The following is a 24,603-nucleotide window of genomic DNA, read 5'->3' on the forward strand; positions in this document are numbered from 1 at the left end:
TCGGAGCCCACTCTGTGTTCCTGAAGCCATGGCATGGCATAATCATAAAGCAAACATAATCCAGTCACTAATAATAAAGAATTTTAATTGTCCCTGTTGTTCCCTTTGAAAGGCCATCCAAAACCTCTCGCATCAGAGTGACAGAATGCTGATTTCTATCTAATATTTCATCTAATATTCACTGTCATAGTAGTGAGTTTTATTATATTCTTATTCTGGTGCTCAAGATCTCCCTCCAGGCTGAAGAAAGTATTTGAATACATGCCTATTATATACCACTTAAAGGTTCTTTAAATACACTATTCTCTGCCCTGCCTTTTTATTTCTCATTAGATATAGATCTATACCAAATTCTGTACTTAAACTTCAGATGAGAGATTACCTATTTTGTGTTTTCTAGAAGATCAGATATTACGGGGAAAATATCTCTTTGGTTTGCCAGAACCTACCTGCCTTCTATTCCATCCCAATTTTTACTTATCTTCAAGCTCTTAATAATTATTTTGTTTAAGAAATCTTTTAAAATAATATCATAAAGCATTGCTTACCAGTGAGTTCAGACTAAAAGGTCTAACAAATTAGATGACTCTTTCAAACCATTTTTCCCATTCATTTCAGAGGAAGTTCTATCCTTACCAATCCATCAGTCACATTGTTTTCCAGTATGAAAGTGTTATTATACATTTTGGCAATTTGGCCTTATTTTCACATTTAGTTCAGTCACTAATCAGATACAGATCATATTAATCACGCAAAGCTCAATAATTTTTGCTATCTCTTGTGATAGCAATACTTTCTTACTTCATACCCCAGTTCCCACGAGAGCCTTTTCCATTCTCAAATGTCAAATATAATAATTTTCAGTGAACACTAAAGCAAATTATTCTTTCCATTTAAGAGCCCTACCTTTTGTTTCCACTGCATTCTATCTGCAAAGTAATTATAACCTTTTATTACTGGCTTTCTTCTTTATTTAGTTTAATTTCTTTAGGATTTGCCTTTTTTTTTTTTTTAATATATAGAATCATAGAATCACGAGGTTGGAAAAGACCTTTGAGATCATTGAGTCTGATTATAGGTAAAAAGAACCTTAGCTTTTGGCAATTTTTCAAATGTTTATTACACCCATCTCTATTTTTCTATGAACATATATGTGGGAAAAAAAATGTTTTCAACAGTTAGGGATAAGACTAAGCAAGCAAGTTTGTCAGTACACATGCGCAAACTATTTAAACAGCAAACACAACTTCTGAATATATAAATAGTAATTATTTCCACTGTATTAAAAAAAATACTGCAAAAGTAACTAGAACTTGACATCATTAAAAGAGGAAGGAAGTTGCAGTCTTTTTACTCTGCTACATCTTCTCCCTTTTGATCAGGCTTGGTTTATTATTTGATTTCTGGGTAAAATTAATGAAGAGTATTCCCAGTGCTTTTGCAGGGCAGAGTATCCCCGCTCACACAACTAACAAGCTGATGTCAGAATTCCTTTCTGATGTCTTCCTTGGCTCAATCTATTTATAGAATAGATACTTCACCTTATTAGTAAACTAAACCCTTTTAGTGCCAGAAAAGATGGCTCTTACAATCCATCAGGTAACTCTGAGTGAACTCTTATCAAAGGTAAAGTAGGTTCCTACTAGTTTGGGTGGTTCCTTGCTGCTTGATCAATTTTCATCTCATTATGCCCAGCATTAGCTTGCAGGATTAGCTGATAGTCAATGGCATACGAGGCTTGACATAGAAGAGAAAAAAAACCTATTAAATATGATCTTACAGTTATCCCCAGAGAACGACAACAAAGTAATTTACCCCCTTATTAAGGAGGTTATTGAGGGCAAAGCTATCTGCATTTAACTACTGTCTACCTCTTTTGTGCATGGATATTACCTATTAGTGCACAATGTTTTAATGCACTATTAGCCTAAAACCAATATTTTTGGACCTATTATATTGGCAGTTTAGTTTTCATAACTGTGTTCCTGTGAGAAAAAGTGGTGAGAGAAATATGAAGATTAAATTATTAAGATATAATTCATTTTCCTGATTCTAAGGCATGATTCTTTTATGCTGCTTATCCCAGCTAATGAAAGTCAGATTTAATTAGTTTTGGGGATTTGACACAAAAGGACTTTCCAGCTTTCAGAAAGGATTGTAAAAAAAAATTTTCTGAAAGCAAAACCTCACTAGCTATTATTTGAAAATGTAAGACAGGATAAAGATGTGACCAAAGTGGCTAAGCACAAAGGAAGGTATTTTAAATCTCAACTGAATTTTATTTTTACACAACATATTTTTAACAGCAAATATTACAGATGTTTCTCCGTCTGAATATTTCAAAATCTGGCTACAGAATGAGGGGACAAGGCAAAATTTAGGTATGTCAAAATAATATGAATCTTCTCTTTTTGGGTTCCTGTCCAGAATAGATTGAGCTAAAATCCCAAGACCTTAGGGGCAAGCACTTTTAGCTCTATGGGTATGAAAACCTTAATCCAAATTTTATAGTTCAATTTAATTTTCAGTAATGAATGTGGGCATTTTTAATTCAATTGTGAATTCGTTTATGTATTCAAGGTTATAAATATTTTTTCAATAACTTATAAAAATAATTAAGTACCATATAAATATACTCATATCTTGATGGAATTTATTACTTGACCTCAACTCTATATTCCAACATGAAAAAGTAGGGTACATTTATATTTTAATTAACAAGATAATGTAGGGGTTGTTTTTTCTCTTTCACCCCTATATACAAGTATCCTCTTAGCCTAATATATTTGCATGTATGCACAGCAACTTGCTACCAAACTGCAATCAGTTGTGTCTCTTGGAAAAAAAAAAAGAACGTTAAAAAGTCAATTCTGCAAACTCTACTCTCCAATGTCACTGTTAATTTCAAAAGTCCCAAAGATGCAGGGATGAGGAATTTGGAAAAACACTCTACACCATTCTAGGACTGCCAGTACGGTCAACTGGACACTTTGTTTATATTAAATATTAAAAAGTGCTAGGACCCAGGCCAGAGCACTGGAACGTAATCATCTATGCAGCTACATAATCACTGACATATCTGAAAGTGAGTTGAGATTCAGTTATGACTCCCCCAAACGCTCTGCAAGCACCATTTTCAGGGTAGGAAAGACTACTTCCACTCAGCATTTAGGATGCAACTATTCTGTTTAAGAGGATAACATGATTTTACAGTAGCAAAGTCATTTTAACAAATGGGCTTGAGAGCAGAAAATGAGTGGTAGAAGCAGTTTCTGAGCCCATTGTGAAATTTCATGGTGTTGGTGACATATTTGTGCGTCTTTGGCAAAGAATAATCTAAATACCAAATCATTGTTTTCTGACAAATGTGTTTTAAATAAAAGAAAAAAACCCACAACATTTTATTTTTGGGGAAAATGCATGTAGGGCTTGAACTTAAACAGTTTGCCTTTTTATTTTAAATAATTTGAAGTAAGATTAAAAGGCATATGGTAACTGGAATTTTCAAGAGGATATGTATGATATGAGTGCCAAACAGTATTTTGCTGTCACAAAAAATTGCACAAACCAACTGAAGGAATGGTGGAGTTGGGAAAGTGTTCTGCAACAAGGGGCATCATGGCACTTAGTAAAGCCAAATGACAGGAAGCAGCATAAGGTAATTTTAACTCTAGTGAAATTAATCTGTTTTACCATACATGCACACTCTGTTATTATTATTTAATTATTAGAAATAAGTGGACAAAGCAGTGTTTCCATACTCTTTTGAGTAGGACAAGTTACACCCTCTTACTCACATTTTTGGGCCCTGGAAAAAAAAAAAAGCTTTTTCTGTTTCCACTTTGATTTCTACTGAACTCCCTTTGATGATAGATCATACCACCTTGGTGGTCATCGCTAGTAAATGACTTTACAGCTATGCTCAACAAAGGACTGACAAGAGTCTTGCTAGGGATACGGATTTTCAAGGTAAAAATCCAACGAGTAGGATAATCTGCAAGACTCTAAACCATCACATTACCTTAAAATATTTAATGAGGATAATAAAACACAATCATTTATTTCTTACACACCTCATGCAACAGTCAAATGTCCACATGAGCAGCTTTCTGCACATGATTTCTGCAACATCGTAACCCGCTGATGATCCTAAATTCCTTTGCAAATACAGTGAAGGGCATTTAACAGTGCTTTTCTGTAGCAATTAATTTTAAACACTGCTGGGCAGGTAAAGCTACAGATATATAATGTTTGGGAATCAGTAGAATTTAAACAATATTAAACTGTTTCTCACAAGTTTAGCTGAAAGAAACAAAAAGGACGTTGGATTTTCTGCTACTGTTACATATTCTTATTAGTTATCCATATAAATTACAGATCAGTACCTAGCAGTGCATGTACATGCACTTCAAGAAAAAGATTTCACTATAAACCCTTCTAAATTTTCTCTTTCCTGGTCTATAGATGCTTAAAAAAATTAATAATATGTACTGCACCAAATATACTGTGCACTGTTAGTCCTGAACAGCAGCTACCCAGGTTCTAGCAGTATTGAGAGACATTTTATAAACCCCCATGATGTCACTCATTTCATCTCCACAAAGTGATCTTTATTATTATTTCATAATAATAGATAGATAGACTATCATAATAATAGATAGACTGTATTTCAAAACAAATAAAATTTTGTTGGTTTTGGGGGTTTTTTAAAACTTTGTTTTATTTTATTTATAAAAAAAGCTTTAGGGAAAAAATAACACTATGCTCATTTGCGGGATTTTTTTAACTATACAGAACTTAATTTTAAAATTAAAATTAAAACTAGTAAGTTTTAGACTTCATCTTTTACTATTTACTTATTTCTCCACTTTTGTGAACATGTACAGAAAACTTTAGATTTCATAAATTTACAAATGTAGCCTCATTTTGTAATGAATTTTTGAGGGAGGTGTATGTAGTATTCACAAAACTCAACAACCTGGAAAGACCACTTGAAGAAAAAATCTGGGACTGTTTACTTTAACTTGACCTATGCATTCTGTAATGGCTCATAAAAAAATCAAAGTCCCTGTCTGACACTATTAAACAGTACTGTACTCAACTGACCTTAAAAGTGTCTGACTAGTCTAAACTCTGGGGAAAATGTACTTCTCAAGTATTCTGCTACAGAAGGAAAGTCATTTATAAAAAGTAACGTATTTAACATTTTGTGTGATAGAAGTTTGTGGGGATTTTATTTGACTATTTAGAACAAACTGGAGTCTACCAGTGTTTTGGATATGTATGAGTTATTAAGTAAGCAGCATATGTTACTTTACAGATATTTGATTTTAGTCTAGGCTTAATGATTTCTGAGAATACTTGATTTTAAAACAACTTTTTGAACACCTACTTGAGGTCTTGGGAAGGTTCTGCTCTGATATGGGGTGTCTCCACAGAGTGCCCAAACACTGCCCCTTCCGTGCCTAAAATACATAAATAAAATACAGTACAATTACTTTGGAAAATATAAACACATTGAAATGTATGACCACAAATTGACATTTTTAGGAAAAAAATATGTGATTGATTCCTTTATTAATAATTCTCAATGTTTCTTCATATTTATGTTTGCATTTCTATATCAAAATCTCGACCAACATCGTGTGTAAACTTAGACTTCTGTTTATCAGTAGGTGATACAAATCTGAAGACATTTATAGATCTAAAGTTTTCAGCACTGACTTGCCAAATGCTCATCTGAACACTGGAGTTGGAGCATTTTACAGATAAGGAGGAATTCCCTTCCATCAGACCTTTCTCATTGCAAACTTTTGTTCACAAATAAAGAAATTGATTTGGAATGTCCTTTGGGTTTAGTTTTGATAGTGGATATAAGTGTATCTTCTACTTGGCCCTCCAAAGCAAAGAACATGAGTAACTATTTATTAAAATTGAATTATTTCTCTATTGAATTTTGGTTTCTGTAACTAGGTCCAAGTTGCATATACTAATTCTAAATTTTAATTACATGACCAATATTTTTTATGTAAAAACTTTTCAATGAAAAAATTAGTGTTCTGAGAAATACTCCTTGAAGTTATGTGAAAATAGAGAAATATTTATACAATCCATTTTTTTAAGAGCCATTCATTTTTAAGGACAATGAGAAAAACAAACAAAAAGATCTGATTACAGTAAGTTGCTTTAACCAAAGAAAACTCAAGAAAATGACAAGAACAGTAGCATTAAAGCAGTATTTCTCTTAACTCTTAGATACAAGAATTGAATATGTGACAGTCATTTATAGCACTCCAGATTTACTAGAAAGCAATAACCTACTTATATTGTTAGGCATCCAAAAGCTTCTCTCATTTTTTTCTGAACCTTATTCTCATGTGTATTTTTGTTTTCCACATATAAACTTACTTTAGAATTTTTTCTTATTAAAAATAATAATATCCATGTGCCTGTAAGATTTTGCTTTACCTCTCTGAAGATAGTGTATTGTACACTGTACAATGAAAATACCCTAGAACTATTGTGTGAAAGACTTTCCAAAAGAGAACCAACAGTAAAGATGAAAGAACTGAATAAAACCACATGTAAAACAAGTAATGCATTTACCATCTATCACTAGAAATAAGATAAAGCAAACTGTTGGAGATAACTATATTTGATTACTAAATATTCTATGATTAGTTGCTGTGTTTTAACAAAAGAAATTTTCTTGTGTTCTGAGCACTGAATTCTAAGCAAACTTAAAAATATACCAACAATATCTCACAGTAGTTAAAAAAACAGACATCACTAATTCTTACAATATTTTAAATACAAGAAAGCATTTTCAATTATTTAACTGTAATATTTAAATATTTCACAGATATTTTCAGAAATTTAGACTCTTAATTTCAATGGCTATTTGGATATTTTTGCAGTTAAATTATAACATTTAGTAAGTAGATTTTACCAGGATTTGAAAGCAGAATGAGGCTATAAAATGTGCAACTGATAATACTATTTTTTAGTGTTAATCAGAAAATGTCCTGAGCAAAAAAAAATCTAATTAAACCATAAACTAAATTGGTGTTAGAAAGTCATTAGTCATCTTCTAAACTCCATTATTATTTAAAAAAAAAAAAAAGCAAAATAAAAAAAAACCCAGGGAAAAAACCCACCCTTCATTGTAAAATTAAAAAAACAAACCTGGTATGGAGCATGCAAGAGAAGGAGGAGAGATTTCCCAGAGTAATGAAGTCCTACATTTTTATCTCAAGAAATTGATAAGCTTTATAAATATCTTTGCAAAGCATACAAAAAAAAATCTGATCACAACTGCTGCTTTGAAGATCTCATAAGAAAACCAAATTTTGCTGAGTGTTTCAGAAAACCACCGGAGGGAGAAAGCAGCATATCTTTTTATCTAAAAGTATCCACAGAGGTGCTGTGCAGGATCTGCTCTTTAAACCTGACGCTGCCTTGAAATTCCACTACCTTTAAGTGATAGGAATAGCATCTCTGTACAACGACGCTCTCTGTCACTCAAAATAAACCTCAATCCCATCTATAATGCCATGGAAGAAATTCTATGGGAGCTGAATACCAGAAATCAAATAGTGTGCTTCCAGGTCCCGTTCCCCTTTTCATCAATAAGATTAAATATTTGAAGGCCAAGGGCTTTTTGTATTTTTGAAGATGCAATAGGACATGAATTTGTAAATAGCTGGGCAACATGCACAACTGTCAGTCTTTACTTTTGAGAAGACCACAGTTGTAATGTTTGAAAGAGCAGAATTAATGCAAAGTTGTACCAAACAACACTAAAGTATGGGTCAGACACTAAATCAACCAGAAGTGCCAAAGATAATATCAGATAAAGACTGATAACAAAAGACAAATGTTGGTTCTAAGCTAGCATTAGCATTTCATTACTTTCAGCAGGATTTGTTTAAAATTGAGAAGTTGTTTCTCCTCTAACATAACAGAAATTTGGAAAGAAATCTAAGTTGTCCAAGTAAACTGAAAATCCAGACAGGCAGAGTTAAAGATAAACTGATATAATTACATTAAAATAAAACTCAAATCAAACCAAAAGTGTTCCTTTTTCTTTTTGAAGATATAATCTCACATATAAGTGTAACAGGTCTTGTGGTAAATGCTTTATCCTCAGAAAATGTGCTATCAGCAAGTTCAAAAATATTTGCCATCCCTTTTATTTTATTCTAGAAGAAAAACTGGCACTTACAATTATCTTGGTTTTGGTAAGAAAAGTGTAAAAAATCAGCCAGCCATAATTTACTGATGTGTTTCCAGCAGTTAAACAGCAAATCAATTACATGGATAAGCATTACTTAAAAATGCTGAAAAAAATCCCAAGCACATTTATAGAAAGGTATTCTTTATTTTTAATTTGTTTTATGTAAATCTGTAATGCTTTAATGGGAAGTTAGATCATGTAGATCAGTACTGTGTAAGAAACTACACCTTTCTATGAATAATAAAATATAACAATATCAATCAGGATTCAAAGTGAAGAGCTGATTTTTTTTAATTAAAAAATATAGTTTAGGTATTTAATAATTTCGAGTGTTAAAACACTTGCTTTTACAGAAATAAGACAATGATCTGTTAATTGTATTCCTGGACTAACAGAATCATACCCAAGACCTACTTTGAGATGAGTGAAATTCTAGAGAAAGGTGAATGAATACCAAAAAAAGGATAAAAAGAAAAGACTTGAACCTTCAAGCCCTTTCAAGTACAGCTCAAAAGGAAGTAGTTAGGGAACTGAATTCAAAGGAACATGAGTTAGAATGGGTAGCTATAAAAAGTGAACCTTTCAGAGGAAATAAAACAGCAAGGGCATGGAGTATGTGCAAAGGATGTAAAATCAAAAATCTAAGTGTAACTGAATAAAATTACTCCTACCTCCAGCTTTCCAGTGGAAGAGAATGAGTTAAGTAAAGACTTCACTAAGAAAGAAGTATCTGTGAAGGCAAACTACTGGTCAAAGAACACCAGTCGCTATAGAGACTGCTATAGAAAACCCAGTAAGTAGCACGCATCAGGAAAAATGTCCAGTTGTATATTTATTGAGAAACCTCTTTATATGTAGCACGCTTATAAACACCAGACCTTTAAAACATACATGTTTAACACAGGATCAAAGTGATCCTTTTTCAACAAGAAAAACTAGTCACATACTCCTGTTGAAACTGGATATTTAGAATTCAGAGAGACCAGTATAAATTACTAATTTCTCCTCAATTTGCTGGTTACTGAAATTCAGCCTTTGGGAAATGACAAGTTTCATAAAAACAGTGGAGGGACAACACTGGTATTTGGTACCAGATTATATTTGCTTATGTATGTGTCCATTGAGGAAATTTTCTCATTTATTTAACCAGCAAATGATCCTATCTTAATTTGTGAGTTAGCTTACAAAATAACACCAGTGACTTTCAGTGATTTAATAACTAACATGAGAAGACCAGCACGTGAACATATTGATTAGTAGAGCTATTTTTTTTATTTTTAATTTTTTTCCAAGAAGAATGTCATCTGAAAAGTTGATGACCCAAGAATAAAAACCTAATCAATTGTTCTGCCATATGAGCCGTATATTAGCATTATTCCACTCCTTCACTTTATTCTTGTAAAGGAAATAACCTCAAATGTACTGACAATGGAATTGTATAGCATGTTGATGTGTACAAATTATATGGCATTGCAGTGTCACAGACATAGCTGAATCTTATTACCTTGATCTTTCTCTAGGTTTTTCAGAAATGTCAAGTAACAATATGATGAAGTACAAAGATTATGCAAGTATTAGAATGTAATGCCAATTTTTCCTCTAAGTTACAGAGTTTAAAGAAGTGTTTGCAAAATATTCATAATTTTTGAAGTTTGCAATTTTACTTGTTGCATGCTCATTAAGTTAAAGCATTCAAAGGTTTCACAGATGAATAATTAATCAAGATTGCTTTATCATTGAAGAGACCTTGAAAACATAGACTTTGTGTATTAAAAGTTTAATTGCAATTAAAAAAAAAACCTTAAACCTTTAACCACCTGTACATAGTGAAAATTTAACGTGCATTTGTGAAATTAGCTAGAGGTTGTTCAACACTAAGTCCTTGGAAGACCTGATCACTGCTAGAGTGAAAATAACCCCAGAAGTATAGAATCATAGAATGTTTTGGCTTGGAAGAGACTTAGAGATCATCTAGTTCCAACCCCCCTGACATGGGTAGGGACACCTTTCACTAGATCGGGTTGCCCAAAGCCCCATCCAACCTGTCCTTGAACACTTCCAGAGAGGCAGTATCCACAACCTCTCTGGAGAACTTGTTCCAGTGCCTCACTCACAGTGAAGAATTTCTTCTTCATATCAAACCAAGAAATATTTAACTAGGCAGATCGATGAACATAATAAGACCACAGTTATTGTTATTTATCTTGGGCTGATGAAAACCCCAAAGGAATCAGAATGCAGCTTCTGCACAGCATGTTGATCATGCAACTTTTCAAGACTTAATTTTAATAAATGGCTTGAAATGTAATTTAGCCAGGTACTTGTCAAGATGAAACTGGATTGTTGCTATAAAGGTGTACATAGCTAAAAGGAATGTAGGCTATTTTATGAAAATGTGATTGGCATGGTTGCTGGGATTTCAATCTTGTACAGTTCCTCAGCAGCAAAAATGACTAATCTTAAATAGTGACGGTTTCAGGTATGAAACTAATATGGAGGTATATTAAAGGTAGGAAGCTGTAGTAGGGCAGCTGGTTTCTTGTAAACTAAAGCATAAACATTGAAGTCTTTAGAGGTAACATTAATAAAAAGAAAATTCTAAAATTAATTATTTAAATTCATTACTTAAGGCCCTTGAACCGAACTAATGTCTGATGTATATTTTCTGCATAGCAACTTCACTAAAGTAGACTTCTACTAAGCTTTTCATTTAGGTAAGAAGGAGTTCCTCAATAAATCAAAATCCAGTATCCTCATTGCGATAAAATTTTGATCAAAGTAAATTACAACTCCAGGAAATACTTGCAAAGTTGCAATAGTCTGCACTTATCTCCTTAAATATTACCTTAACTTACTACAGAGTACAAACACTTAAAACACTGCTTCCTAATAGTGGGCAGTTAAGACAATTCTTGTGCAATACCAATGAAACTGGATTATGTGTATGTGTTCAGTTGTTCACACACATATTTCTTTGAAGGTTTGCATTCGAAGTCTAAGTTTGGCCACCACATCATTTACTCTCCTAAAAAAACCTGAATCTGTTTTTGAATAAAATTTGTACTGAGCATAGGAGTAGCATAATTCAATTAATAGGAAATGGCTGTTCTAAGTACTTCTGTGATGAAAAGTCAACATAATTAAATGAAAATGCTGAGAAGTCATATTAAAATTGAACATGAAAAAAATTCATATTTCAAAACATGAAAAACATAAGGGGTTTACAAAAAGCAAGATTTTAAAAAAATCGTAACACTTTTACTTTTTTCCTCTATGGTATGTGACAGATGGAGATACATGTGAAAATAAAAATGATTAACTACAACCATTTTCTGCTTGAATTGATAAAGTCTCCTTAAAAAGTTATACCAGATAGATATATGAAGATTTGAAGCTTACATTTAGATTTCACAGTAAACAATTCCTAAAAAGCAAAAAAAAAAATCTTCTATTTCTAGAAACATAGTAGAGTCTGGATTTGCATTTTTCTCAAAATGGTATAAATCATTCTGGGTTCACAGTAGTGGGACACAGAATAAAAATTTTCCTTGTCTACTTACAAAACCCCAGAAATTTAATGGTATTATTTTTGTATTTAATAGATCAAAAAAGACTGTATTTTCACTTTGTTGTAGAAGATAACCCTAGGATTTGAAACAGTCAGGCTTATGCTCTAATGAATAGTTAATCTGTTACAAAACAGAATTGTTGTGTCTTTAATGAAAAATGAATGAATCAATGAATGATAGGACTATCAAATAACAGTTAACAGCTTCATAACCAGCGAGCTCACCTGGGATGTAAAAAGAATGGGACATGAAGTTGGATATCCCAAGTATGAAATAAAGGCTTTAACTTCAAGACCTATTAAGTTACCTTGTAATTTTATCTTGATTTTTACCAGAGCCAAGTGGCATGTATTGGTAAAGACTACTATGGGAAAAATGTTAGAATCTGAACCAGTAATAATTTCCCATTTCGAAGCATTCTGAAAATTCTATAATGTACTGCTGCTGAGCTGCAAAACCTAGCCAGGAATGTCTATCTGCTCTCCTTCAAAAAATCTCTTAAAAAAAATAGATTAATGATTAGCTTTTGATAAAAAAAAAGTATGTTTACCCTTCAGTTAAAATATTTCATAAATGAAAGGTTTATTTTTGAAGAATCATAAGCTCAGAGGAATTTATCAGGAGTTTCTCCATTAGGCCTAGACATCTCATTAGTTACCTAAGAGTACAGATTATTTATATTCAGTATTTTATTTATATATCGATAGCCAAAAAAAAAAGATAAATTGGCATCTCTTTGGGTTAGTTAACTACTAATACTGGACTGAGACTAGAGCAATAATGCATACACCCTCAACACCTTGAAGTTTTTGCCTTCAACATCTGGTTGAAGCAGTTTACACATCCGAATTTTACCTAAATTGGGAAAGCTTGTTTGGAAATCTCACTCTAATATAGTAAAGAAATCTAATAAGTTACTCTTACTATTAAAACTCATCCATAGGATGTCTTATACAGGTTTTAGTGACTGGTTCTTTATACCATATGCAAATGTGCATTTGTTTAGGTTCTCTACTTTGCCATAACTGCAACATACTGAAAAATTGCTATGATTATGTGATAATCACTGCTGCATTCTCACTATTCCATGAATTATTTTTATTTGTGCAGAAGGAATTCGGAAAGCAGCAGGGCTATTATCCAGGTTTTTGAAATAGCTCTAGTATAGCAGTTTTACTGTATGGGAATGAGGATGTCATTGTCAAACAAGTATTTGGGTAAGTGCATTTTTGGACCCTGTAGAGGGCACTAATACACATTGTAAAAGTCCCTCAAATGGAAGTATACAGTATGTATTTAAAATATCACTGTAAAAATGCCTTCAAATACTTTTGAATACATGAAAAAATGAAAATACAAGAAGAATCCTCAAATGTATTTCTACAAAACTGAAACAGAGTTATGACAATATAATGCATATTAGAGTCTATTAGACCAAAATGAAACAGAAATGTTAGTATCTCCAATTACTGAAAGTAATATTTTTTTCCAGAAATAAAATTAAGCCATAATATCAGTTCCTTACAAGGTTGTTAAAAAGTTTCTATTTGATATTACTACTAGTTACATTGATTATCATCTATTACAACTGACTTCTTATTCCTACTCATTATTAATGTTCTGGTTTTCTCTCCAGAAGTAAATGACACAGATGAATACAGCAGATTCAAACCTGGAATTACTGCAATGCAAAAGGGCAAGTGACTTAACTTATAAGTCTTTATTGCAGTTTTAAATGGAGATCCTGCAGCTGCGGCAGAGAGTGAATGTGCAACGGTAATTTTGTCACTTAATATTCTCACCTTCAAGTCAGCATAGCAATGAAGCAAGTCTTTTAATTTAGCAAAAAAATGGAAGCAGGTGTATTTTGAATTAGTTAACTGCAATGACTATTAACCACAACGGTCATGTCAGCAAATGCATGCTTATGTGTGACCTGTATTAATCACAGGAAAGAATCTATTATCTTCAGGAAAGGACAAGATACTAAACATACAGTAATATGCAAAAGTTGTCTGAAATACACATCTTTTGCCAAAAACTCAAAGGTTTTTGCAGGCAAGAACCACAAGATAGTTGCCACGTACCTTGTAGAGACTGTGAGAGGAGGGTTTATGGCGGTAATTTACTGCTAGATATACCACTCCATTTTCAAGATGGGACTGAACTGGTCACAGAGTAATTTATCAGTGCATGTCTCAATACTCCTTTCTGTGTCACCAAGGAGCAGTATTAGTACTCAGATTACAACCACAATTCAGATTACCTGGCAAGCCCTGTAACAGCCCTGCTCCGCTGTGAGTCTCATGGCATAACCCTAGTCTAGTCTTTGCTCTTTTACTGCTTGTGAGTCCAAAGAGACTCAAAAATCACACTTTTGTCACTGCCTCAATACACCTAGCATAAATTCTCAGTAAGACTTTCAAGGCTCAAGCACTTTTCAATGCCTTGATACATATACAAGGCATGTCTGGCTAAAATTATCCAGATCAATTCTTTTGTTCTATGACTTCTAAATTGAAATTACAGAAAGAATATATTTCCTATGTCCAGCTATCAACAAAAGACCTTACTAGGTTCAGAGATCTGTTAAGAGACAAAAAAGAATAGATCAAATCTAAGAACTATTTCTTTAACATGATTTCTTTACTATTTCACTAAACAAAACTATTGTGAGTATTTCCAATCCAGCCTTTCAGCTTTTGCTGAACTGAATCTCACTGGGAAAGAGCTCTATTCTTATATTGTTATACCTTCCAAAGGAATTTATTTCTTTTAGGTTCAATCTTCCCATTCTTTAGTCTCCCTCTCCCAGACATCTTAGCACTACAGTTTTCAGTAGAATACTTCATATGCTCCTTTCCTTGTTTTGTATTTAAAATTCCTTTTAATAACCATACTATTTTTTCACATTGATGCTTTGCCAAAATGAAATTGTTTTGAGATACTGTTAGTTTTGCTGTCATGAAGAAAAGAAAAAAAGGGTATTTTCATTAAAACTTCAAATTCAGAAACTCTAATTGGTCTTTTGCTTTCAACCTAAATCTAAATATAAACTAGGGAGGCATGGCCAGGAATGACAGTGAGAAGAAAAAAAACTGCAACTATAAAAAGCTTGAGAACAGTCCTGACAACTAAAACATGAAACAAACATGTTGATAAATACTCTTTCTGCACAGTATGCTTCATCTATTGTGTTTTCTCTGCTCAGTAGTGAGAGTGTTAAAAGCAGATTTAAAATGTAGTCCATCATTTGGTAATGCTGCTAAGATAAAAATAGGAAAAAATAATACAGCTGGTTTGCTTGATATAAAAATAAGTATTTTTTTAAAAAGTATTTCCTTTCAATGTTTAATGAGAAAACTCTTCCACATGTAACTACTAACCCCACCTCATGCTTTTGATGCTAAACCCAGAGAGGAATTTTTCAGGTGAACCTAGCAGTTGACTACCACCAGTATTTTGCTTTGTTGATCCTGGCTATATCTTGTGTCTTAGCACGGTATCCAGGTACTTTGAAAGCTTTATGTGCTGCTGTAGCTAGACCTCTGACCACTATAACATACTTGCTTTGCAGAAAGCGATGCAGAAAAAGGACATGAAAGAGCACTATTCCTAGTTACACTGTAAGTGGTGTAACCTGTAGCACTTGCTGTCACTTCTATCACACTTTATGCATCAGATTTGTTTAGAACAACGATGACTTAAGGGGAAAGTCTCCACTTGAGCTAAATGACATTTTGGCATTTGCAAAGGAATATGCTGCCTGGAAGAACTGAAAGGGGGGTGTGTGTGTAGACACTTAGATCAATGCTCTAGCGGCCTTTTTCCAGCGTGCTCACAAAAGATTTCAAATGTTTAGATGTGCTAAAGAACAGTTACCATAAAAAAGGCTAATGCTTTCTAAGTAGGAACAGCTAGATGAAGATGTCTCACTCACCCATTACTGACAGTGTTGACAGGTTCAATACAAGTGCTTTTCATATATCAAAACATTAAAATTTATGGTATGCATATTCACTTCAGTTTATCTATGAATGTAACATCAGGAAACCCTGACATGTAGGTTTTAGTGTGGGCTACCAACTACGGTACAGTGATTTCTGAAAGGAGACATTTTTAACTTACCCTGCTAAGCTCATTCATTCTATCCCTTCTTGTCATGAAGCGTGCTTATTCATGCAGCTTTCTCATCTTCCCCTTACTGTACAGTATCTAGCTTAAAAGTGAATGCAACAATACATACCAAAAGCAACAAAGTTCAAACCCAGACATTTAGGAAAAACACTATGCAAAGAGGAACTGTACACAGAAGGAAATAATGAGAAAGAGAATGGTCTGTCTATTGACAAAGCCAAATTATTTTCATTTTTCCCCCCAGAAAGATAAAAAGGGTAGCTGGATAATGTTATTTTAGAATATCAATATGGTTAACCACGCATGCTTTAACTTGCCAAGGTATGATTAAAACCAGCCACTGTTGTTGTCTGTTCTTTCATTCAACCGTTCTAACTGTGAATTAATCTGGTGAACTGACAGAGTTTTGTAGTGTTGCTCTTTATTTCAAAGCACTGAAGTTGGCATTAACTTTGCTCAATATCTTCCCTAGGAATGCCACCTCATCAGAGCATACAGTTTGGGCAGTATATTTTTGATAGCATTTATTCAAACAGCAAGCAAAAAGACTGTATTCCTAAATTAGCACTGATCTCCTACATTTGGAATTGAATATCCCCAAACTTGGTGCCTTGGTCGAAGAAAACAAAAATAAAATACTCAATAAGAAAAAACATGTAATAAAAACTGACAGAATATCACTCAAAAATATATAATATTCATTGCACACTGTGTTATGCACATCTGTATTGTATGAAATAAGAATGTAAAACCAGAATAAAGATCTAACACTTTTATAAAAAATAATAAAAAATAGAAAAGGCAATCAATTAAACTAATGAGAATTACTTTTAGAAATATATCTTGTATAAAGTATATGCTAGTGAAAGTAGATTAATTGAAAAGCAGAGAAGGAAAGTGAAAAAATCCATTTTGCCCAAGGAATTTAAATATGAAATAGGAAGAGGTGCTTGCAAAAATACTTCTAAGTTAATAAATGATGATGCTAATTAGTGATGAAGGAAAACCAAATCAGTCAATAAAATCTCAGCCCTGGTCCAAGGTTCTAAGAACCAGTTATGACTTTAGTCCTCATTATATGCTTTAGCTTCAGTGGTAAAATTCACAGGACCAAAATTCAAGCACAGATTTAAATGTTTTGTAGGATTACAGCTGGAATGCTTAGCTATTGCCCATGAAAATTCAAACCGAAAAGATGGGCAATGTATCTCTGAAAAATGTAAATGTCTTCAAAACAATGAGGCAACTAAAATGACAGACCATGAGAAAAATTTATAATTTAACAATCTATAAAATTCATAAATGCTTTTACATATCTTTGGTGACCTCAAACATCAATTTGGTTTATTCATTCAGGGCTCATTCTTTCTCTATACAATTAGAAAAACAAATCTTAGACTGATTTCAAGCTCCAGGGTACTAGCTTCTGCTGACAATGACAGAGATGCAGGAAAATCTGTTTTACTTTTGCTTTAAGTAAATTTTCTATAGAATTAATTTCCTGATAAGTATGTTTGCTATCACAATATTTTGAAAATAACTACGGAAAAATAAATCTTTGCATTTTAGCAACAAGTTTGCACAAGCAACTAAATTCCAAGGATTAAGCTTATCCTATAATAAAACATATATACCTCTGATGTATGCCAAAAAATACTTGGATTTAAAATCCTAACAAGTCACCAAAAAAGTAATCATGATCAAATCACCATCACAAATTATTTACTGAAATTCAAACAGTTATGTACAAGAGAAATGCAATTTGTTCACAGATGTTTCACAGCTGGAAACACCCATTTCTACAGTGGAACTTTTTAACACAACTTTTAAAGCATTAGGTCTATTCTTAGAAATTTGTCTGAGCCTGGTGGTACTCATACATTTAGAGAAGCTAGGCTGTCAGGGGCCAATGACTACAAAATTACTATCCCTGTTGTGTTCGCATTATCTGGACCTAAGTAATAAGCTGACAATGAAGTTTAGGAATTCTATGAAAGAATGGTGTTGCTTTTAATTCATATACCAAGATCTATATACATTGATAATATTTTTCTAGAGCCAAAATGCTGACTCATTATGTTTGTGTCTTGGTGTGCTGAATTTAATGCTGTCTGACACTGTGAAATGTAAACTCATCATTAGCCACAATGAGGATAGGAATTTAAATTCACAATGTAGGCTGAAAGCTGCAGGCCATACTTTTGTGGGCGATATAATTTTTTTTCTGGAGTTGCTTCCTGTGGGTGAAAGTCTTCCTAGCTTATAGGAGTCTGCTATGAATAAGCTTTGAGATATCTTGCAGAGCAGAAATTATTTGAAATCTATGTTTTTCACAGCTTTGACTGCATACCTGCTTTATAAATAGACCTACAGATAACAGTGAAGTCCAAGATGTTACTGGTGGAAATCTGCTAACCTTCCCTCTAAGTCTTTATTTCAAACTTAGTGCCATGGACTCAGACAGCACCTCCCTGCAATGATTTCTGTATTTCCTATTTCTGCTAACTTCTACATAAATTTAGAATCAAGGTCTTCCTGTTCATTCACGTATGTTTTGAAAGTATGCTGTATGTCATGACATATTCTTCTATAATCTCACCATGCAGTTTACAGCTACTAAATACATCAGCTTCTACTGAAAGCTGGGTAAAAATAGTGTCTTAAATTCGGATTAAAAAAAAAAAAAAGAAAAAAAAAGCCACTTTGTAGTGGTTTCAGAGGGAACAAAGTGCAATTCTGATGTGTATTACATGTCTCACAGTAAGAGCTACATCTGTGTATTGTTTGGGAAAAGTCAAATGCATCCAGTATTTCCTGAAAAACTAATAGCATTCCTCTATTCAGAAGGCTTTATAAATTGAAATCCAAATGATCTCATCTTCTAGTGTTTAATGAGGATACTGTTCCAGGACAAAGCAAGATATTTTTGGTCTGTAGTATCATCGTTATAGAGTGATTATTTGGAGCCAAATACTCTTTTCATTGAACCTAAATCCTATAGTGCTTTGCAGTCTGACCCTTATCTCCAACCATAGAATTTTGTTTCCAGGCAGAAATAAATCACAAGCAAGTATTTTAAGGCAAAAAGAGAAAATGGGAATGCTAGAGCTCCTTTATGATTCACCTTTCCCTCCTGTGAGTAGCTGTATCTTAAAAATAGAGATGGGTCTGACTGCTATAATTTAAATGTGCATTTTCAAAACTACCAAAGCCCGAGGGCATATGAATGTCAGGCTTAGCTCAGATTTTAACAGTTAGAAATTCACTACAAAAACTGAATTCAATTCATACCCAGTTCCTGCATCAAAACCTTCTGAATGTTTAGTGTGTGTTTTCCAAACAAGCTGGTTTGGTTTGATTTAAGTTATTTCAGTTTACTCACAGTGGGGCGATTTTCCAACAGACTTTAATCCTTACATGGGCCATGTGGATTTGCCTGGTATCAGGCAATTCAGACCCTTCAAAACTAGGACTATTTTAAATTGCATCTCTGGACTCTGAACTTAACAGGGAATGTGGAATGTGATGCAGCTATTAGCTTTTTTGTCCTAAAAATTCTTATATCGGTCACAAACATGCAATAACTTAATCTTGATGTCAAAGGTTTAACCTGAAAACCATATTCAATCTGGAAGTTAGAATCAGTCTCTGGATCAATGTTGTCCTGTACCAAAACAGAGCAAATAGACTCTTCACTATCTTTAGGAAGGGACAGTCTGTGCTGTGCAAAGGAAGAGCTCAGACAAGTAGAGAATCAGCACAAGAACATAAGCCCTATTTAATAGAATTAAATATATTATTACCCAGGAGAGGAAATTATTAAAATCTGTCTTCTCTTAAAACTGATGTTATCAGGAAAAAAGTGAGGGGAATGGTTGAACATGGATGGAGAGGCATTCAAGAAGTACGGATTACAGAAAGATTGACTCTCTAGGTAGAGGATAATTTTCCTTTACCTAAACATTTAAGAAGTGTGATTTTCCTCTTTTTTTTCCTTCCTTATCCTTTCTCGTGCCTGACTATATGCTGGCTCCTTCTATGTCTCTGTCTATAGAACAGCCTTGTTGAGTATTTTTCAGTTGAGTGGCTGTAAGAAATTGAACATATTTTCCTAAACTGGCAAAACTGCTTGCACATTTGCTTGCTTTTAGGTCTATTCCCTTTTCAGAAAAAATCCCCTTCTTTTATCAAGGCTTCTCACTCTTTACATACATTCCTGAAACCAATCATTCTGTTCCTTGGCACGGTTTTGTTCAAGAGCCAAAAATCAAAATCTTTCTTTTGCAAACAAGCTGATGTTATTCTTTGGCCAACATAGTAATCCAGCAACCTATATAGTCACCTGTGGTCTGATGTAAGAACACGCTGCTTGTAATCTGAGCTGGCTGGATGCATTCTATCCTTAACTAGAAGATATGGATCTTTATTTATTTAGTCTCATCACTTTTAGCCTGCCTATAAAACTTCCAATTCACAGACAGCTTGGAACTCACATATATATGCTTGCAATCAGCTCTCAGCTGTTCCTCAGGAGGAATGCTCTGACAGGTTGCTCTGTTGCCAAGTGGTTATACTCCTGAGATAATGTTATCTTTCAATCAGAACTCTCCTACAGATAATTCTGAACATTAAGTGCTTCCTTGAGATCTTAAGCTTATCAGCAACCTTATTCATCCAGTATGGTTTTGGTGTATATATTACTGTAGTCACTACTTGGGAAACACAGAAATTCTACATATGTAATGTATTTTTGTTACTGACAGATGATGATAAAAGAATCCTGGTGTTCGGGGTACAGAGAGTCTGGCATATCTACTTAAAATTTTAACTTTCTACTACAACATCAAATACACTAGTTTTACCACTGTGGTCACACAATTTGGTTGCATTAACCAGCTTAAAGTGATTAAGTGCTTCCCTTCATCTTGTGCCACTTCACTCTCCAAGCTCCATCTGTCCTGAATGACAATGCAACTGAACATGGCAAATCCAAGATCTTTCCCATTCATACTGAAATTCCTATTCAATCTCTGAAGGCACTAGATATACGCCTACTGTAATGACAACATATATCAAATAATCATTTATTTTTCTAAATTTCAGTACTTGTTATAAATATTTTATTTCTACTCTTCCAACCTAATTTGCAATTCACATATATTTCCTCATATTTCTGTCATGTTTCCTTTTTATAGCCATAAGCCATATTTCCACTTTATCATTTCAGTTTAACTACTCTGGAAGACCTTTCTGTGTCTCAATTACCTGCAGACTCAAAGTCCTACAGAATAATTTTAAAATTATATACTAAAAAACAGAGGTGCTGATGCACTGCTCTTTGTGATAATTAGAATACTATTAGAATATAAGTATGCAGGCATCTTCCGAAGTTTTCTTGATGCATCAAGGCTCATATATTTCATCCACTGAAGTAAATGGTTTTGATCAAAGCCATGCTGAAATCACTATAAGCATATGTCTTATTGTAATGAAAAAGATACTTGCATCCCTTTTATGGATGTTTCTTTGACACTGCTCTGGTGTCAAAGTAGATTTGACCTATATCTGTCCTACTATTAATCTTAGAAAAACTCTATTAAAACTGAAGTATCCCTTCTTTCTCCAACTTCTGTCTTTCTACATAACTTTGCTGTTTGACAAGAAAGAAGGTTCGTAATGGTCTGCAAAGTTCTTATGCTGTTTCTTTCTGTTTCTCCTACTACTGCTAGCAACCATATACAAGCATTATTACAATTGCAATTCCTGTTATGAGATCTATTATTATGTTTGAAATATAGAAACAAAGTGATCTTCATCTAGTTATATCAAATCTCACAATACAGACATGGACTTCCATATATATGAAAAGTTCTCCATTTCAATAAATTATGGAAGCATTTGAAGTCCATAGAACTACTAATAAAATCTTGATAAAGCATTGTGACAAGTTTTTAATTAGCTTCTTATTTTTAGAGGGAAAATATTACTGCTAACATATAAATTATCACTTTAACAAAATTCACTTTTATCCAGAAAGAACTTCAGGTCCTGGGCTAAAACAGATCACACCACTCAGATGTGCAGCAATAAGGGAAAGAAAGCAAGCCAGCAGTTAAGAAAGTAATAGAAAAGAAAACCATAAAGGTGAGTAATATTTTCCAAACAAGCTAGACTGGGTTATTTAGAAAAAGTGATACAGCTTATGTGCTGCATCTAGAAAATATAAATGGATTTGGCTTCCAAAGAACAGTGGCTTCTGATGGAAGACGTACATGGTTTACTTTCCAAAACCATTTTTGCCTTGTCTTTTCTTAAAAAGGATAAATAAAATATCCACACGTTCAAGTACAACTCATTTAGAAGGCATCTGAACCTGTAAAACATCAAATTACATTATTGTTCGTAAGGGTTGGAGATAAAATCATCGTTAAATAAAGAACCTTAGCATCAAGACTGAATGAAGGAAGGTCAGAAGAAGTTGGAGGGCAATGTAAGAACTGAATTGCAGTCACTTTCTCAAAAATGACAGACAGAAAACCACCCTACAAAAACGGAAAATATTTCTATAATTTGGATAAAACATTGTAAATTTAATGAAAAAATTAAATTTACAATGAAAAAAGTGGCTTCCAATACCATTCCTTTAGTTTCAACTGAACAAACCACCTCAAAAGTCAGAGGAGAAAAAAAATGTTACATTGTCCAAAAAAAGTAGGTGTTTAACATGAGTAAATGACCTCTTGCTTTGCTCAGTGCTTCTTATACAGCTGCTAACTACCAGTTGGAAGGAAAACTATTCTAACAGACATACAGTGAAAGTCTTTATGGAAAGAATTGCAATCTTTTTTGTAGCAGCGTCTCAGAAAAATGCATTTTGAGCAAGGTCTTCTTAATCGGTTTAATCTCGAATACCCTGGCAGTACGGAGTCGCTAAGTCGCAATACATGCTTGTACTCCCACATACAAGAGTCACCAAGTCAGTGCTTTCAAGTTCTGCTGCAAGACTATCTTGATCATATTGAAATTAAAATAAATACAAAATAAAAGCATAGGGTAGAAAACTTACATTGCATATCAATGGACACAAAAATCAAGTGAACACTTGCTCTGTAGCTACAGAGGGAGTGAAGAAGCTTCCATGATGCTATGGACACTGTCCATGCATTGGGACAAAGTTAATGTAAGGGATGGATAAAGATTTAAAAACGTGCAGAAAGGAACCTGGGAGTCCACTAGAAACTGAGCTGCTGCTTCTCGCTCGTTTGCTGGATCTTTGGCAATATGTTTACCTCAGCATGCCTTTCTCCTCCCTCCCTACAAAGCTCCATGATACATGCTAAGTTTAGTAGTAGTAGCAGGCATCTCTGCAAAAAAAGGGACATAAGCAGTTGCAATTCAAACAGCTCTAACAAAGCAAAGTTTGGATCTTTTTTCTTTCCTTTAATGATAAATTAGGAAAAAGCTCCCTAAAATGGTTAAAAGTCAAAAGTAACAACAGAAGGAAGAATAAGGAGCCTAAATTAAATCAGTCAACTGACTAATTATATAGCGAGAGACCCTTAATAGGGAAATATATAGCTGCATTATCTTTAGAAAAAAAGTACTACCTCTGATTTCATTATTTTTCTTATCTGTGAAACATACTGATAGCTGCAGTACTAGCCTGCTTCAACTATACATTTCTCCCTGGAATACACTGCTTGTGCAAAAATTTATAAATAAAACTGCTATAAAAATAATCAGTGAGAAGCTGGAACGTCAATCTTTCAAGTTTTCATTAATCAAGAATTTCTTACACGGCCTTATGATAGATTGTTTTTTAAAACTGTGCATTACAAAACCATTCTTTTGAATTGAGAAAAAGATCATATAAAATAAATCCCACATTGCCACACTGGTTTATAAATGCCTATGAAATGGGACTTCTTTAGAAAAATTAACTACCAAAATGCATTGTTTATTGTACCCATTCACACAGAAGTGTTTCTAAAGCGACACTATTCACAAATAAGCAGGAAAATAAAATCAGGGTTCCTTGTACTACCGCACTTAAATAATTTCATGTCAGTGTTTCATCTCCAAATAAAGACAACTTATTTTGATATTAATTTTTTGTTTTCTCTGTTCCTCCATAACTCCTTTGCTATATTCACTCCAAGGCACAAGCTTGAGAAAAGTATAGTAAAAACAATTCTGGTTGATGTTTGACATTGTGATGCCTTGCCAGGTTTCATCAGTCATATCATACTGTCAAGAGTAATGCAGTCTGATTGATACAACTCACAGGGACTCAGCACCTTTCATGTGTTTACTGAGGAATTTAAAGGTATCACACAATGTTCAGACAGAATTCAAATAACTGATATATGAAAGAAAGGTTTTGTCGTTTTATTCTTCCATGAAGTCAGATTGTTTTTTTATTATTACCTCTGGGATTTTATTTTATTTTTTAATACTTTTCTTGAGATGGCATGGATCATATAACTTTTAGTCTCCACTGGGAAATCTATGTTAAATAATTTCAGCATTTGACTGAAGCATAGATGTCTTGTTATAGCTTCATTATTCGGCTGCAGATTAGCACTTATGCTGCAAAAAAACCTTTTAAGGATACCAAAATTAGGATATGAGGTTATTCTTGTCTAAGTCTTTCAGAAATGC

General features: G+C 33.4%; 1 protein-coding gene across 3 annotated transcripts in view; it reads right to left on the reverse strand.

The window, feature by feature from the left end:
• Window positions 1-24,603, reverse strand: part of SGCZ (sarcoglycan zeta) — a gene marked incomplete at both ends in the record, with an annotated part of 428,666 nt that overhangs the window by 18,774 nt on the left and 385,289 nt on the right. For all 3 annotated transcript variants that reach the window (XM_084267065.1, XM_084267066.1, XM_084267064.1), the window contains one exon: window positions 5,393-5,465. In XM_084267065.1, the coding sequence (XP_084123191.1) occupies window positions 5,393-5,465 (73 nt within the window). The remainder of the gene's footprint in view (window positions 1-5,392; window positions 5,466-24,603) is intronic.

Source organism: Gallinula chloropus, assembly GCF_964237585.1.
Source record: "Gallinula chloropus genome assembly, chromosome: 7".
NCBI lineage: Eukaryota > Metazoa > Chordata > Aves > Gruiformes > Rallidae > Gallinula > Gallinula chloropus.